The 18,296-nt window shown below is 52.8% G+C and overlaps 1 protein-coding gene across 3 annotated transcripts in view; it reads left to right on the top strand.

Annotated features, from left to right (window-relative positions):
• epha4l (eph receptor A4, like) overlaps positions 1 to 18,296 on the top strand; it is a 37,917-nt gene that overhangs the window by 15,219 nt on the left and 4,402 nt on the right. For all 3 annotated transcript variants that reach the window (XM_057049543.1, XM_057049544.1, XM_057049545.1), the window contains exons 4-15: positions 1,256 to 1,411; positions 5,409 to 5,744; positions 10,596 to 10,720; positions 10,799 to 10,958; positions 11,416 to 11,527; positions 12,856 to 12,914; positions 13,347 to 13,460; positions 13,799 to 13,984; positions 16,794 to 16,855; positions 17,000 to 17,209; positions 17,292 to 17,441; positions 17,821 to 18,017. In XM_057049543.1, coding sequence (XP_056905523.1) covers positions 1,256 to 1,411; positions 5,409 to 5,744; positions 10,596 to 10,720; positions 10,799 to 10,958; positions 11,416 to 11,527; positions 12,856 to 12,914; positions 13,347 to 13,460; positions 13,799 to 13,984; positions 16,794 to 16,855; positions 17,000 to 17,209; positions 17,292 to 17,441; positions 17,821 to 18,017 — 1,867 coding nt within the window. The remainder of the gene's footprint in view (positions 1 to 1,255; positions 1,412 to 5,408; positions 5,745 to 10,595; positions 10,721 to 10,798; positions 10,959 to 11,415; positions 11,528 to 12,855; positions 12,915 to 13,346; positions 13,461 to 13,798; positions 13,985 to 16,793; positions 16,856 to 16,999; positions 17,210 to 17,291; positions 17,442 to 17,820; positions 18,018 to 18,296) is intronic.

The following is an 18,296-nucleotide window of genomic DNA, read 5'->3' as shown; positions in this document are numbered from 1 at the left end:
GACCGTGAGCGTGTTAGCATTTGTTGTTGGAAAGTGAGCGATTGCTGCACGTTTTAGGGGTTTCTGGTGTGGTGAACACATGTGGGAGTTTGTTTACGTGGCTGTTTCTCTGTGAACGCGGTACCCTGGGGTGTTTAATCAGCGCACATTCAGATCTGGGATCTGTCTGCGCGCGTGCGCGCGTGCGTGTGTGTGCGTGTGTGTGTGTGTGTGTGTGTGTGTGTGTGTGTGTGTGTGTGTGTGTGTGTGGGCTCGGGTTCACTTGTCGCCTGCAGACAATACATGTGCAATTGTCTGATTTATATTTGGCATCAGTTTACTCATCAGTCCGAAGGATCCTTTTACACCACACACACCCCCCCCCCCCCCACACACACACACACACACAGCCTTTAATAGAACCCAAACCGCCGACCCTCCGGTCCCGGAACCGTTCCCAACCCACTGCCGAGCGCACGGCGGCCGCGTTGACTGACAGGTTATTCCATCCAATCGGTGTTGCGGCCGTGCACGCTGCGCCTCTCGGAGAATTGTTCTTTTGTCCCTCTCGTCTGGTTCACCGCTCCGGGGAGAAACACGACCCCCCCACGTTTCCTCGGCCTTTATAGGAGCAGATAGACGGGGAGAAACTCCTTGAAATCAGAACCGTCCAATCAAAGTGTCACTCAAAGGAAAGGTGAGCACTGTCACCGAGAGCTGGAGAGGTGTCACAGTGGTTATCGCCCAGTGCTCCCAGTTTGCCCTGTGCTCCCAGTGCTCCCAGTGTGGTGCTGCTTGTTTGTTAAATGGTCTGAAGTGCTCTGATTTCACAGTAACCGAGCTGCACTTCAGAAGTTCAGCAGTCCGACATTTGAGGCAATAAAGCATTAAAATGGAAAGGAAGGAAGGAAGGAAGGAAGGAAGGAAGGAGGAAGGAAGGAAGGAAGGAAGAAGGAAGGAGGAAGGAAGGAAGGGAAGAAGGAAGGAAGGAAGCACGTGCTGCAGAAGAGAAAGAGATGGTTTTCTTGTTGCTAATCCATATCACAGACTCCTCTATGATGCGGAGCGTTTTGCTCCGGCAGCAACCAAACACACGACTTCGCCCGCTCCAAAGCTCGTTTTGTTGCCCATGAGCATCGTTTCTGATGGGCCCTCAGCCTGCTGCCGTTGGAAACAAATACTGGAGAAGTCCACGTCGACCGTGTCCCATCAGGCTTGTCCTGCACGCTTGGATTGTTCCTAACCGACTTCCTGCCTGTTTTCCTGCCTTTTCCAGCCTGTAAGATCGGCTACTATCGCGCCCTGGCCACCGACGGCTCCTGCTCCAAGTGCCCGCTCCACAGCTACTCCGTCAGGGAAGGATCCACTTCCTGCGTCTGCGACAAGGGATACTTCCGCTCTGAGACGGACCCGGCTTCCATGCCGTGCACCCGTAAGTACGCCGGGCTCGGGGCCCTCCTCCGTGTTGACCAGCGATTTACTGTCATTTGGAAGCAGCTTAAGCTGTTTTCCGGAGAAAACTGCTGTGTTTCATATTAGGAACCAAATATTGTTTGGGAAAAGAACACATAAACAGGGTGATTGCTTTGGTCCATACATGGTTCTGATTATCTGCCTCTCTCGCTGTCACGCAAGGCCCAGCCTGAATTACCTCCTCGCCCCCACAGAGACATAAAGCACCAGGCTGCAGCTTTAATGGCTGTCTTTTGAATCCAGGTGGTACTTAGCGATCAGTCACGGTGACAGAGAACTAATGAGGGATTCAGGCTCCCAAAAAGGGCCTGCGGAACAGCGGAGAGGGGCAGGGACCGACCGGGAGGACTAAAGTGTAACTAAAAGGATGTTATTAACACCCCTGCTGTCTAATGGTGCCTTTCCTTTATTAAATCTCGATCCGTGCCCGAGTCGGCTAGCTGGAACGGCTCACACAGAGGCAGAGGAAGCCACAAACGCACAACTTTGTCGTCACGTAAACAGCCTTCGCGCTGCGTTCGTGCGCCACAGACTGTTTGGGTTATTCCGCATTGCTCACAAACATCTGCTAAGTCGCTCATCTCTCGGCTCGCTCGCCACTTGGCCTGAATAATCTGTCAGGCTTCTATGGATTTATCACTCGGCAGAGCGGTTTATTAATTCGGACGAGCAGCTGAAGCTTTCCTGCGGAGCACACAAGCGGCGGAGCAGCAGCGCAGCTCTAATTATTCCCCCGCTGCGGCGTATCGGCGCAGGAATCGCAAACGGCATTTTTTCCGCGAGTGGGAATACGAGGTAATGTTATATCTGAGGGAGATGCTAATCTGCGAGTCTTCCTGGAGCCCTTTCTCCCTTCAGACCAGCAAGGAGACATTTGTTTAGCCTTTCTGCTTCTCGCCGGTCTGGACTCGTGTCACATTGGTGAGATCGAGATCTCAGCAGATCCCAGGTCAAGGTGGGTGGTCGCCCGCCCTCCACTGGTTGATCTTATACTAATAAGTACATCTGAAGATGTCCCCTTGTATTCCTGCAGTCAGATGTGCTCGAGCTTCAGCCTCAGTGAGGTGGAGGCGGCGTGCACGAGCTGCTCGGCTCTAAACGGAGCAGGGTTCCGAGATGCTTTCGCTGCTCGGTCAACCTCTAATATATTGAATTAGCCCTGTAATGAATGAGCTTTACGCTCGTCCCTGTTAGCGGCGATGGCATCTGGGCACGGCCACTGCGAGCAACAGCTGTCAGTGCTCATTACTCGCCATGTTTTATTTGGGCGTGCACGTCCGTCTCTGCCGCAGCACTGGGAGGGGAAGCCTCCCGGCGACCTTCGCCCTGCCTCGCCAGCCGCTCAACATTTGATCTTTGAACCCTCACCCTGTCTGTCGTCTGCTGTTTTCCTTCCTCCTAGGTTTTTTCGTCACTCCCCCCCCCCCCCCCACCCCCCCAGCCGAGGCGCTGTAATTTCAGCTGTCACTCACGCATACCTTCTCCTTCGCATTTTTGTTTTCGCTCCCGCTCTTTAAACCCACTCAGAGTCACACACGGCAAATCAGGAGGAGAAAAAAATCCTCTCTGAGTGGTTCCCTGTTGCTGCTGAAGGTCAGGCTGTGTGTGTGTGTGTGTGTGTGTGTGTGTGTGTGTGTGAGCGGATAAATAAAGAGCATTCTCTCTTCACACCATCTGTCGGCATCGTTCTTGCGATCCCACACGCAACCTTTTTCTGCTTTTGTTTCACGTTAATTAAAAAAAAATTACAGATCAGTTCTGACGAGCACAACTCTGCTTGCGGTTTAACACCACAGCTCATTAGTTAGTGCAGGTTAACCACTAATTGGAATATCGGCGGGTCAATCAGGGCCCGTTAAAGATGCTGAACTCTAAATTAGCCGTGATGGCTGCTGCCTACAAATGTCACGAATTGGCCCGTAATTAGCCAAACGTGTTGAACGTGACTCTTCACATCCCAGCCCCACATCTAAATGTTTTCTCAGCAACATGTGCGGTTCACACGGATGTTTGTGGCCGCGCACACATGCGGCGCAGGCTGCTAATGAGGAGCAGGGACTGACACCCGTGGGAGCTCCGCTGGCTCTCCGAGAGGGTTCTTCTCCATTTCAGCTTTCCTCGTGGCCCTTGATGTGTTTCTCAGACCTTCCTCAGTTTTCTCAGCAGCCTGGTGGAGGAGGAGGAGGGAGGAATGAACACAGATCATGGAGGACTCGTGAGGGTGTGTGTGTGTGTGTGTGTGTGGGGGGGGGGGGTCCCAGCTGGACCGTAATGGCCAGGTCAAGGTTCCAGTCAATTTAACACGCTCTGTACCTTGAGTATGAGCAGGGAGAGGGGGGAGATGGATAAGACAGATTAAGGAAAGAGGGAAGCGGACAGAACAGGATAATGTTCTTCTGGCGAACCTTCACTACCAAGTCCACCTGTTTGGGTTTTGAGGCCGCGTTGAGCTAATGCGAGGATCTGGTGTGAGCGTAGCGCTACCGTCTACCCCTCCCTCTCCCAGGATTAATTACTGGGTGTCAGTCACAGCCGATGGCTCTCCCACGCTCCCTTGCTCCCACCAGTGCATTCTGGGAGAGCGACAGGTAGAGCCAGAGGTAGTTTGTGTGTAGCGGAATTCATTTAAACTTATAGACTCAGACTTATAAAATAATCACCCAGCGTTGGTTACGCGGTCCCCGCCCTCGCCGATACACGTGTGCTTGCACATTTGAGCACAAACTAAGGTTGCTTTGTAGAAACAGATCCACTTTCTGGCCCCCAGAGTGGGAAGATCAATACAGCCTGTGTTTGTGCGACAGCTGTTCGGCCACTGGGATTAGCTTATCTTACCTTAGCATGAGCTCAGGTAGGAGCCACCGTTGCAGGTAAAAACCCTCTTGATTTTCTAAAAGCCCCCACATACATTTATTTCATTAAGTGTTACGTTCAGCTCAGAAATGTGCCAACTTCTACCGTCGTGCTATTAAAACCTGAGAAGAGCACAAAGCAATAAAAGAGCGACGCTGACGGCCGTGTCGGCACGTCGGCTTAGCGGCTGTTTTTGTTCTCTTTGTCTGAGAAATGAAACAGTGAGCGGGAGAAAAGGGGGAAGAGCGGCACTTTATCTCAGTTCTTAATGAGAATTTATTAATAGCTTTTCATCAATAGCTGAGGTTATAAGCTGATAATAATACCCCTACTCACCCCAAATCCAGCCCCTTCTCTCTGTTCTTCTCCGCTTCATCACATCGTTCATCAAGATTTTTGACTTACGAGCCCTGATCAAACCTTTTTTTCCACCTTTTGAGCTCATCCCTGCTACGAGTCAACTCCCATAACCCCCCCGCCGACGCTGTCTTGGTCAAATCACTCATCCCCGCGCCGCTCCTCCAAAAATAACATTGATAATTAATTTCCGTCGTGGAATGATTTGTCTGTGCTCCCACTAGCTTCCATATTTCACCGTGCATCGATCCCCCGCAGTCTGCTCGCGTGCGCTTCATTAGTCAGTGAGGGGGCGAGCAAGACGGGGAAAACGGAGAGAGAGAGTCTCTGTCGCTAATGTTCGAAGCGTCGTAAGGACACATTAATTAGCGCAGAGCTAAATGGAGTCAGGGGAGTTTGAGGGGAGCTGCTCCTGCTGTGTAGCCGCAGCAGCCTTTAAGCTACAAACACCACCTCAATAACGGGGCTCAAAGCAAACTTTCCCAGGGTTCCCCGATGTCCCGCTGCTAACAGCGGGGGTGGGCGCGTCGCCGCCGCCAGCTGATCCCACATATGAATGCCGGGATATCGGATTTCAGTTAAATTAACCCAGCTGAAACAAGATCCTCCCAGGCTGTAATGGACAGGACATTAAAAGGGAATTTAAGAAGTCTCGACGACGGGACGGCCCAGTCACTTACGTATTCATGTGGAAAACGTGCACGTGAAACGATATCAAACGTATTTAACATCTCTCTGCTTTTCAGGCCCTCCGTCTGCACCCCTCCACCTCATCTCCAATGTGAACGAGACCTCCGTGAACCTTGAATGGAGTCCGCCCCGGAGCAGCGGTGGGCGCCAGGACCTGACCTACAACGTGGTGTGCAAGCGCTGCGGGCCCGACGGCCGGCGCTGCCAGGCCTGTGGCAACGGCATCCACTTCAGCCCCCAGCAGCTGAGCCTGAAGGGGACGCGGGTGTCCATCAACGAGCTCCAGGCGCACACCAACTACACCTTCGAGGTGTGGGCGGTGAACGGAGTCTCGCCTCAGAGCCCTGGACCGGAACAGGCCGCCTCGGTGACCGTCACCACCAACCAGGCCGGTAAGAGGACACGGGCTCCCACTGATGTCATGATGTTAGTGTAACTCCACCAGTCCGGTGCCGAAGCTGAAGCTGCCACCAAATGAGCTGCAGATCTGAGGCAGAAAGGCCCGATATCACATGCAGAGGACCGGTTCCTCCGAGGGGGAGTCTGGGTGTCAGAACATGTTTAGCAAAGCTGCAGCTAATTCAGGAGAGCGCTGGTTGATTACCAAGCGGAGTGATGGATTCTCTTCAGTGGGGATGATTTTCTGCAATATTTCACTGCCGTTTTACATAATTAGGCACGAGGAGCCGAGATGAGGAGCAACACGCTATTTTTATCACTCCGGCTAATGAATGAGACGAGCCACATATTGATCCGGGGAGGCTTCGTTACAAAGGCTGCTGGGTTTTCTGCGTTTTGTGTGATTGTTCCAGTCGTGAATGAGCTGGAAGAGAGCTGGGAGAGAGCTGGGAGAGAGCTGGAAGAGAGCTGGAAGAGAGCTGGGAGAGAGCTGGAAGAGAGCTGGGAGAGAGCTGGGAGAGAGCTGGAAGAGAGCTGGGAGAGAGCTGGAAGAGAGCTGAAAAAGAGCTGGAAGAGAGCTGGGAGAGAGCCGGAAGAGAGCCGGGAGAGAGCCGGGAGAGAGCCGGGAGAGAGCTGGAAGAGAGCTGGGAGAGAGCTGGAAGAGAGCTGGGAGAGAGCTGGAAGAGAGCTGGGAGAGAGCTGGGAGAGAGCTGGGAGAGAGCTGGAAGAGAGCTGGGAGAGAGCTGGGAGAGAGCTGGGAGAGAGGAGAGAGCTGGAAGAGAGCTGGGAGAGAGCTGGAAGAGAGCTGGGAGAGAGCTGGGAGAGAGCTGGAAGAGAGCTGGGAGAGAGCTGGGAGAGAGCTGGGAGAGAGCTGGGAGAGAGCTGGGAGAGAGCTGGAAGAGAGCTGGAGAGAGCTGGGAGAGAGCTGAGAGAGAGCTGGAATAGAGCTGGGAGAGAGCTGGAAGAGAGCTGGAGGAGAGCTGGGGAGAGCTGGGAGAGAGCTGGGAGAGAGCTGGGGAGAGCTGGGAGAGAGCTGGAAGAGAGCTGGAAGAGAGCTGGAAGAGAGCTGGAGGAGAGGTGGGGGAGAGCTGGAAGAGAGCTGGAAGAGAGCTGGGAGAGAGCTGGAATAGAGGGAGGAGAGGTGGGGGAGAGAGCTGGAAGAGAGCTGGAAGAGAGCTGGGAGAGAGCTGGAATAGAGCTGGGAGAGAGCTGGGAGAGAGCTGGTAGAGAGCTGGGAGAGAGCTGGGAGAGAGCTGGGAGAGAGCTGGGAGAGAGCTGGGGGGAGCTGGGGAGAGAGCTGGGAGAGAGCTGAGAGAGAGATGGGGAGAGCTGGGAGAGAGCTGGGAGAGAGCTGGGAGAGAGCTGAGAGAGAGAGCGGGAGAGAGCTGGGAGAGAGCTGGGAGAGAGCTGGAAGAGAGCTGGGAGAGAGCTGGGAGAGAGCTGGGAGAGAGCTGAGAGAGAGCTGGGAGAGAGCTGGGAGAGAGCGAAGAGAGCTGAGGAGAGAGCTGGGAGAGAGCTGGAAGAGAGAGGGGAGAGAGCTGGAAGAGAGCTGGGAGAGAGCTGGTGAGAGAGCTGGGAGAGAGTGGGAGGAGGGGAGAGAGCTGGGAGAGAGCTGGGAGAGAGCCCTCCAGCCTGCAGAGGACGTTCAAAGCCTCCTGTTGTTCTGTCATTTAGCCTTTTTGTAGCTGGTTGTTGTGCAAATGTGTTTTACGACCCTTTCCTCTTCCGCCCTCCCCGCACTTCTCCGCTTATGGCTGATCATTACCTTCATCTTCTTTACTGCCCTGCTCTTGGGTGGCGAGCTAAGTGTCTTTTTGTATTTCTTTATCGCTAATTCCCATCCCCGGGAAAAGCGAATATCTCGAGTAGTGCCCTGAATGGCAGTTTAAGGACACGGCCGGTTGATTTAGTGGCCGGGGTCAGAAGGATGGAGATGAATGGAGCCTGTAGGGGAGCCGCGAGCGTTGCTGGACAGGCGTGCGTGGGCGCGCTAACGCAGCTCGCCACGGACGCGCAGGTGGCGCGTTGGTGCGGCCTCATGGCGACACTATTTACCTCACATGTAAAGTTTAAATCTGCAGCCACGCTAGCATGAACCACAGTGTTAGCGCATCTGACCGTATCCTGAGTGTAAATGTGCCGGCATGCACGCGGACGTTTGTCTCTCCGACCATGCACGCACGTGCACGTGTGTGTGTTAAAGACAACACACGCACGTGCACGTGTGTGTGTTAAAGAGAACAGCTTCAGACTGATTGGATTTCTTCCATCTAATGCTCCGTAGAGGCTTTGGAAGCTCTGGTTTCAGCTGCTGGTAATCCAGCCAGTCATCTGCGGCTCTCCCTTTCCCTGTACACCCCCCCCCCCCTTGTACACCCCCCCCATCCAGACACCACGGATTACACTTTTATTATGACAGATTCATTCGGATTTCTAAGTGCAGTGGAAAAGACGCCCCCGCCGCCTTTTTTCCAGGAGACGTTCGGATTTCAGCCAGGAAGGAATGAGAACGACAGGTTGGATGGAGGGAGAGAAATATGGAGGGCGACCAGAAGATGGGCGCCTGCGTGCACGTGCACGAGGTCAGACCGTTGGGAACAATCCCACCACCATAAATCAGCCGGGGTGTGGAACCCTTTCTCCCAGGCTGGGAGGGAAACGAGGGTGCCCAAACTTTGAACTGACCCTGGGCTGTAAATGTGTGTGTGTGTGTGTGTGTGTGTGTGTGTGTGTGGGAAAAGGAAGTGGAGAGGTGTTTATGTCTCGATACACAACACTTGCCAGAGAATTAGCATGGAGAGTGTGTGTGTGGGCGCATCTGTCAGCGTACCAGAGTCTCTTCAGCCAATCAGGCTGACGTGCACGTGGAACCATATCCTGGACGGTGGAAGGAGGCTTCACAGGCTGTGGTTTCGGAACTTGGAAGCAGGAGCTCTTTTGTAACCAGCGGCCCCCCTCGTGTTGCTCGCCCCCTTCTTTTTTTTTCCCGCGGTGGCAGCAAAAATCAAGCGACGCTAATCTGGCGGCCACGTGTGCGCCGCCGTCTCCGTCTGTTAACGTCAGATCATAATCAAGCGCACATTGGCGCACGCCGCCGGAGCTGACCACATCTGCTCCTGGCAGCGTAAACGCTCCGTGATGAACACGTTCTCAAAAACAAACTTGTCACTTCAAGAACTCAAACAACAAAACACGTCGCCGCCGCCGCTTCTGAGACCATTCTCAAACACCGACGCCAACAGAGTCGGGCGCCTGGTATTTTCCTTTGAAACTTTCCTAAATTCTGATGGATCACCTGCTCAGGCTCATCGTGTAACGACGATACCGCTCAGAAAATCTTTATCTTCACTTTAGCCGAGGCCAAAAAATCAAAATGCAACGTGAGGAGGCAACGTGATTAAAGTGGCGTATCTGTCATCTTTGGGGGAGAGATGGATGTCTGGATTAGCTCGCTGTAGCAAAGGCCCCTGACCCCCCCAGGGGTTGGTCTCTCTGAGCCGAACCGTCCTCAGTGGGTCCCAGGAGGGCCTTCAAATTGGCTCGTGCTGGTGGGGAAGATTGATCGGGAGGGATACAAATGGCCGTCATCTAATTGTTTAAGGGAGACACAACACATTAGGCCAACAGGATTACACAACCTTGGGTTAATCTATTTACCCAGAGATGTCTGCAATCCCATACCTCTCCATATCCATCTCCATCTCAACCCCCACCCGTCACAACCGACCATCTCCTGTCGCTTTTTCACCCCGCTGAAACTCAATCTGCCACCGAATTCCAGGCCCGTTTGAACTCCCCGACTAAAAGCCTGGGTTTTGTTAGCGTTAGCTCAGATGCTATTCTCCCTGGAGCCCATGGTCAAAGTGATGGGAATGTATATAATGTCATAGATAATCTGATCTTAATCAGCGGACTGTGGACCCCTCATTAATCATCCAACTGTGATTTTTTAAAAGGCAGATGTTCTTGAAGGAGTAAGGTTACAGTATCACCGAGGTCAAAGATTCAGCAGTTGGGAGAGGACTAGCTTGCATGTGCGTGCGTGTTGGCCCCTCATGCCTGTGGTGAACAGGTACAATAACCCAGTCTGGTTGTGAGAGGGCACCCTGTGTGACTCCATTGTTCCTCGCTCTATAACTCCAGCCGTCCTTTATATCCAATAAAAGCGTCTGAACAGGAGCATTTTTCAGTTAAAACGCCGTCTCCTCTCTGACATTAAGAGCGCGTATGACCCAATTTTAGCATTGTCACAGTCCCTGAAGATAGAGGTATGATTTGTGCAGCAGTGACGCACTGGGGGGGTCGAGTACGAGCCATTATCTGTGCTTTAACCTTCACACGGAGAAGGCGTCTGAACGCAGATAGCGAGGCTGCTTGAAATACGCTCTCATTATCAGCTGCAGCTGGATTGGCTTCAGATAAGATCGTTCACTGTAGCTTTAATGAAAACCAATTGATTTCCTGTCTTGCTAGTCGGGGGAAAAAAAAAAAGGTGTCGAGCTAATTTGGAGTTTTATGGCTCAGATTTTGCAGAATGTTTCCCAGGGTGACCTGGAGAAAAGCAAGTTAAATATTATTCTGCTAGCTCATAGAAATAGAGCTCAATGCTCGCACCAGCCAGGGGAAACTGGAGGGTTTATTGATGCCCGCCGCTCCTTTAGAAATAGACCAGTGCCACACACACGAGGCACGTGTGGGTGCATACAACACCCGGCTTTAAGACCGCGATTCATGGAAAACAGGCGATTGCTTGGTGGCCCAGGCCTCTGTTTGTAGGGGATTTAGGAGGCGACTCCAGGGAAAAATGTTGCTTTATTTTTCTATTTTTCCCATTATTTCTCCAGCCCCCTCACCGGTGACTTCCATCCAGGCCAAGGATATCACCAGGCACACCATCTCACTGGCCTGGCAGCCCCCGGACAGAGCCAACGGGGTCATTCTGGAGTACGAGGTCAAGTACTACGAGAAGGTGAGGGCTTCGTTGAGGCGCCGCTGCTGTTGGTGCATCGAAACCCCAGTGACGACTAACGTCTTCTGCTGTCCCCAGGACCAGAATGAGAGAAGCTACAGAATCATAAAAACCTCATCCAGGAGCACCGACATCAAAGGTCTAACCCCCCTCACTTCCTACGTCTTCCACGTGCGCGCTCGCACGGCGGCCAGCTACGGGGAGTTTAGCGGCCCGTTTGAGGTCATGACCAACTCTGGTGAGCTCGAGCAGATCTTGGAGGCAGCTCCTGCGTGTTCATTTCAGGGAAAATGGCAGCGAGTGGCAGCATATTTTATCCGCTTGTCTCTTTTTACCGCGGCGCCGTTCATCAAAAACAACCGTTGTCAATAAAAGATGAAAGGACGGCGCCGCGGCACCTGGCTGGACATTTGAAAATGCTTCCAGTGGAAACCTCTGAATCCTGCCGATGGGTCATCGCTCAGACAAAAGCCTCTCCTGGATATCTCATTTCCCCCGTGGTTATTCTGTACACGGGGAGTCTGAGGCCGGTTACAGGGAAGCCCTCCACGGCCAGATGTTCCTTTGTGATGCAGATGCTGCAGCAGCGCATGCTAACGAGTCCCCGTTCTCTGGCGTGGGAAGACGGGGGTGTGTGGTAGCTTCAGTCACTTATGCTAACTCACCTTCCTCCCCATTTCTTGCCCCCCCCCCAGTACCTGCGCCCATTATCGGTGACGGAGCCAACTCCACCGTGTTGCTGGTGTCAGTGGTGGGCAGCGTGGTCCTCCTCATCATCCTCATCAGCGCCTTCGTCATCAGCCGCAGGTGAGCCTCATCTTCCTCCATCTTCCCCCTCTGAACCCCCCCCCTAGAAAAGGGAAAACTAGCTGTCACACGTGCACGCTGAGTCACATTGAAACCGGCTCCCTCAGATGGGGATGATGACTTGCTGCACCGGAGACGTGACTGGCAGCCGCGACAGCCAAAAAGATGCAATCAGCGACCCCTGGCTCCCTGCCCCCCCCTCACATCCATCTCCGCTCATCACCCACCCCGCCCCCCCCTCCTTTGTCTCAGTTGTAATCTGGGCCAGGAGTTATTTTCTCCTGCTGCACCTTGCTGACCGCGGTGAAGAGAAAGGAGGGAGACAGGGATGGTGAACAATGAGATAAGCAGGCGGCGAGGAGCCGGAGATAGAGCGGAGCGCCGGAGCGCCGGGCCGAGAGGCATCAGGTGGATTTGCTCTGACCCAATCTCAGGGTGTTAACCAGGGAGCGGGACAAAGCGCCGTCACACAGATGGGATTACATGCAGATGGGGCAGCTGCACCTCAGGGTGTTGTTAACCACACTCCCCTCTGCTTGTATGTGCTGGGGAAGAGCACACATTCACTATTATCCTAGCACAGTCAGAAATAGCATATTTAATACGTGGAAGGTTCGATTCTTAGTTGTAATTTAATCGGACAATTATCAGTAGTAGTGAGCCTGTGTGTTTGGAGCTCACAGTCCAAATTTGCATGTGTGTATTGATGTTGATATTGAGTGGAGGAGGTCGTGCGTGCACGTGTGTGCACGTGCGTGCGTCTGCTTCACCCTGATTGCGGCCGTCCTCAGCCGAGCAGGTGGCTGTCTCTGCCTTTTTATATGCATATGAAGGCCACTGTGCTGTCGCCACTGTCCTGAAGTCGCCCCGGCAGGCTGGGGGCGACACTCACACCGAGGTTTACGAGCTCTGCCCAGCCAGGGAGGGGGGCAATCTGCCCATTTCCACCGCTGACCCAGCCTGGGGATTTAAGTGCATCTTCTCAGGGATCGACTGGCTGCTATGGTGTCCTACAAGATTCTTTATCCCCCTCAAATCCTTTTAAAATTTTCCTCAACGTGTTACACAATCACTTGGAGACCAAGCTCCCATTATTAATAATTCCCTTATTAATCATCATCAACATTTATATCTTATCAGTAATCCATGAGATTCCTGCTACTTCACATGATTTAACTGAAGTGGCTCATTGAGTATTCCTTTGAATTTTAATCAGGAGCTAGCCTGCTAATTAGCGCTCATGCCGTTGATGTGTCCATGCCTCCTGTTGACATTTGAAGACAATTGTGAGCTGTAGATCTGATGTTTGTGCTCCTTTCTCCTTCCAGGAGGAGCAAGTACAGCAAGGCCAAGCAGGACTCTGATGAGGAGAAGCATTTGCATCAAGGTACCGCTGTCAACACTCCGCCGCCGCCGCCTTTAATAGAAAAGCATTAGCGCTGTCAGGTGTGTTCATCTAGACACGCTCGAAACCACAAATGAAGCCCATAAAATGGAGGGAGGGAAGAAAAAACCCAAATGTTTCGGAGTGAATCGACTGGCGTTCTGACGCGCTCCAAACACCTCATTATCAAGTCGTGCCTTCTTATTTGCGTCTTGCAAAAAAGTTCAAGCTAACGAGGTCCGTCTTCGTTGGAATGACATGAAAAGAGAGGAGTTAGAGTATAAAGAGAGGGGAAGGAAGGGGGGGCTGTGCTGAGGACGGAGGTGTAGCCCGCAGCACCATGGAAATCAAGACCAGATGGAGCGGAGTTTCACCTCTTTCTCCTTATTGTTGGATTTTTTGCCTCAATTCCTCTTCTCTAAACTCTGCCCTCAGGTGTGAGAATATATGTCGACCCCTTTACCTACGAGGACCCCAACCAGGCCGTCCGAGAGTTTGCCAAAGAGATCGACGCCTCCTGTATCAAGATCGAGAAAGTGATCGGAATCGGTGAGGAACGTTCCCCCTTTCTCCTCAGTCCAAGCAGAATAATCTTTGTAGGCTCCCGCAGAAAAGAAAAGCTAAAGTTTGTTCTTCTCCTGGAAAAAGCCCTTGTGGAGAAGTAAAATCCAGCCAAAGGAGTCATGTGTGTCGCTACTGCAGCCTGAGAAAAGTCAAACAATGACAAAATAATAAAGAGAAAGAATCAATATGTCCATTTCCCCATTAGCGCTGCTCCAGTGCCTGCGGGGGGGGGGGGGGTAAAGGACCATGATCGATGTTTAACCCCTTCTACTCACGCCGTCGTCTGCCGCACCCTTGACGCTGTTGTGAAACTATGGTTGCAGGCGAGTTCGGCGAGGTCTGCAGCGGCCGCCTGAAGATGCCGGGCAAGCGGGAGATCTGCGTGGCCATCAAGACCCTCAAGGCCGGCTACACCGACAAACAGAGGCGGGACTTCCTGTCCGAGGCCAGCATCATGGGCCAGTTCGACCATCCAAACATCATTCACCTGGAGGGCGTGGTCACCAAATGTAGGTTTTCTTTTCCTGAAGTCATTTTTCCGTGTCGTTAGAGAGACTTTTGGCTGCTGCTTGACACCCCTCATGTGCCGTACGTGTGTTTCCATATGTGGGATCCAGTGGAGACGTGGGACCACTTGTGGGGCAGCGAGCATGTAGTTTGTTTATGTACCACAGGGACCCGTCCCCACCGATCTTTTAGCATGACGCTATTGCCTTTGCTGATATTTTGTGACTTTGTGGCTAATGTTTTAAACATTTCCCTCCGCTCCCTGGAAACCAGGAACAGAGCCAAAAGGCGGAGAGTTGGGTTTCCAAAAAGCTGTTTGGGAAACTAACGGGGGTCAAGCAAACCTCGACTTTTCCCCTTTGATGGATGTTAAATTTGGCTTGTGACAAAGTTGCTTAATCACTGAATTACATACCTACAAATGTTTTACGGGCACATCCCGGCATGGCTGCCCCCAGCTGGGCTCTGTCCAGATGGAAAAGACCCAGCACTTAAAGGAAGGAGGGAGTGGTGTTGGAGGTAACTGGGTAGTTAGGAGGGGGTCTAGAGGGTCCAAGGAAAAGGCCCTGTAGCGCAGCACCAGCCTCATTAATCATAGTGTCAGGCTAAATGTGTTTGGGGTTAGGGAATGATACCCTATCCCTCCTCTATCTGCTGTTGCATGACCGTGAAACAACAGCCAAATCTCCCTTTCTCTGCCTGTGGCACTCCTCTCTCTGCTTCCCCAAACCTTTTAGAACCATTTGTAAGGCTAGATGTGTTTTGTCAGGACTCCTGGCCATTTGGACGTGCCTGTGCGGTGGAGTCTACCTTTGTTTCTGGTGTCTGTGGAGCATCTTAATGCATCATAGTGCGACAGTGTGAACCTAAAGGTTAGATAAGAGTGTGTTTCGCTCTATGCAGAAGCAGAGATATAGGCTAGGCGTCGGTAGCAGGAGCACAGCCACCACGTCCATCATAGCTCTCGGCTCGGGGAACGACCAGACAGGCTGAGAAAAAACAGGCCAGTGGAAGGAAAGGGACTTTCTGATTGAGTGGAGCTTCCAGAAAAGAGAAAAGGAGAGAAAAGGGAGAGTTATGGGAGGGACGGAGTAGAAGCAGACAAGCTGTCCAGCACCTACGGGATGTGAAACAACAGTGAGCTAAATCACCCACTAGCTCTCCGCCTCGGCGCAGTCTTACTATTGAACGTTTGACGCGGGGGTTTGGACAAGCGAGTCCTTCTCACACTGAGTGCGGCTGCAAATTCTATTAAAAATCCATTATTTGAGTTGCACTCCGCTCTGCGATGAAGTTAGCAGGCATTTGCAGTCTGCGCTCAGTTTGCCTGCATGTTCAACAGAGCCAATTAAGTCTTATTAATCATGGAGGAGCTCCAAATAGGCGGTGAAATACATAAATGTGCAAAAATCTTCCTCCCTCTCCCCAGACTGTTGGCTGCAGTCCACCATCTCTCCGGCTCTGTACTTAATACCCAGCTGTAATTAAACCTTAGCCTCCATTAATGCCTGAAATCCGACGTGATATATTCAACAGCTGATTCACGTTAAATAAGACGTTGCAAATTTAAAAAAGACCTGTGCGTTAGCGCCTGATCTTTGTTCCCCCCGACACCAGGGCTTATGGAAACGTCTGGCCAGTATTGTCCCCCCTGTTGCGCCTCTGCCTTCCCCTGTTTGGCTGGCAGGTGATAATGGGCCCCACGGCGGGGGCCCTCGCCCAGAGTTCATTGCCAAAGGCAGCAGGGCATTTGGAGTAAACAAGGAATTAACATGCAAATGGAAAAGGAGGAAGAGGGTGGGGCCGGGAAGGCGAGAGTTTAGGGTCTCAGGTCAGACGCTCCTCAGACCTGATTGGGGAGCTGTCAATCAAAGGCAGCCCCAGGGGCAGAGGCGCGCAACAAAGGGAACAAAGATGGCACACAAAGGGAGCCCCCGTTCGCCCCCAACTTAAGCCCCATTTCCTCTTTTTAGGGCATCGCTGAAACGCCCCGTAATTAATGCAGTGCCAATCACGCAGTGGGTACGGCCCTGACTGACGGGCTCTTGGCACTGCCAGGGGCAACTTCAAGATGTCAGCTCATAACCCGTCAGCTGACAAGCATCAGATGTTTTTCAAGTCCCAATTAACTTCGGCACTTCAAATGGGACGAAGAGTTCAGTGGGCACATGCATGGTGTGTACGGGTCGGAACCTTGCCCTTCGATTTTGGGACAAGCGAGCCTCCTTTTCCTTTCCTCGTGTCTGCCCTCCCCCGAGAGACAGAGACAGACAGTGAGTGTCCACCCTCCCAGCCGCCTGTCCAGACTCAGATAAAGACAGACGCTCCCCCAGGAGACGCGGCAGAGAGAAGACAGAGGGGTGAGGTGAGAAAGGCCAGCGAGGAGTGGCAGGAATCAAGGGGAAAAGAGAGGGATTTTAAAAAGACACCACGGAGAAGCGCTACGGGGGGGGGGGGCGAGGACGCGTCAGGCGTTGGCAGGGGAGGACGAGGGCAGAGGGACAGTGAGACTGATGGGACGTCCAGCAGCAGCTCATATTGGCATAAACACAGGAGCGTTTGTGTGCTGTCTGCTTTTGTTTCACAGACACTTTAGCGTGGGGGCGAACGGGGGTGTCGTGGAACACTGAGCTAATGAAATCACTCCGGGACGGAGATGGATGGGCTGAAGGACGCACACAGGCCCCCATTCCTCCGACAGCCCCCCCCGCTGTGTCGGGCTATGACATGCATCATTTGCCTCCATAATCATCTGCCCTTCATTCTCTCACTTCTCTCTCTCTCTCTCTCTCTCTGTCTCTCTCCCACCAGGCAAGCCAGTGATGATTATCACGGAGTACATGGAAAACGGATCGCTGGATGCATTCCTGAGGGTCAGTCATGCCTTTCTGTGTGTGTGTGTGTGGGGGGGGGGGGGGGGGGTGGGGGTTGAATGTGACTGTAGCGTGCCGATCTAATCTAATCTGCGCGATGCCACCCTGGAACTCACGAGCAGTCGTTTGTTCTGATCTGTGCAGAAGAACGACGGTCGTTTCACGGTGATCCAGCTGGTCGGCATCCTGAGGGGAATCGCGTCAGGCATGAAGTACCTCTCCGACATGAGCTACGTTCACCGCGACCTGGCGGCCCGGAACATCCTGGTCAACAGCAACCTGGTGTGCAAGGTGTCTGACTTCGGCATGTCCCGGGTGCTGGAGGACGACCCCGAGGCCGCCTACACCACCAGGGTGAGCGTGCGCTCGCCTCAGCGCTCCCTCTGTTCCACCTCACCTGTCACTTTTCATTCATCGTCCCGTCCTTCAATTTCAGGGAGGGAAGATCCCGATCCGCTGGACGGCCCCAGAGGCCATCGCTTACAGGAAGTTCACCTCAGCCAGCGACGTGTGGAGCTACGGCATCGTCATGTGGGAGGTGATGTCATACGGCGAGCGGCCATACTGGGACATGAGTAACCAAGATGTGAGTCGGACTTTAATCACACGCAGACAAATATTAACGCCACAGCAGGAATTAGGTGGAATATGAGAGCTGAAAGACTGATTCCCTGTTGCATTTGTGCTGCCAAACAATTTCAACGGATACTTCATCATTTTAACTGGGTTAGAAAATCCGATTACCTGCAGGGATGACAGAACACCCCAGGACTATTCCCTGTCCTCATTAGACATTAAATTCACATTTCTACTTCCACTAATGAGTGTAATCTGTGTACATCCTTGTATACTGAAGGGGCTGTAAAAATTGGTTGCAAAAGTGGCATCAGTATCACATTAGAAACAATAGCTTCCATCAGACTAATCAGCTGGAGTTTAACTCGTTACGACCTGATTTGGTGAAGGTGATCAAGGCCATCGATGAAGGCTACCGGCTGCCGCCGCCCATGGACTGTCCCGTGGCGCTGCACCAGCTCATGCTCGACTGCTGGCAGAGGGAACGGGCCGACCGGCCCAAGTTCGGACAGATCGTCAACATGCTGGACAAGCTGATCCGCAACCCCAACACGCTGAAGAGGACCGGAGGGGAGGCCGCCGTCAGGTGAGAGGGGGAGTTTTCCCACAGACGGACGCACAATAGCCCCTGAGGGGTCAAAACGGTCACTTCAGAGGACCAATCTGAGGTCTAATTAAGGTGCAAAGTCACGCTTACGCAACATTTTCTGTTCTCTCACAATCGCTCATTTCTTCTCGAAAGGCTCCTTCATGGCCCGCAGTTCCGTGTAAATATTCCGAACACCTGGAGACTCCGGTTTTCACCGATCGGTGACTTTTTGAAAACAGTTTTAATTTCCTTTGAGGATGATGCGAGCCAGACGGA

This window comes from Takifugu flavidus, chromosome 12 (assembly GCF_003711565.1).
Source record: "Takifugu flavidus isolate HTHZ2018 chromosome 12, ASM371156v2, whole genome shotgun sequence".
NCBI lineage: Eukaryota > Metazoa > Chordata > Actinopteri > Tetraodontiformes > Tetraodontidae > Takifugu > Takifugu flavidus.
The sequence above is the reverse complement of the archived record's forward strand: the minus strand, read 5'-3'. Positions and strand labels throughout refer to the sequence as shown.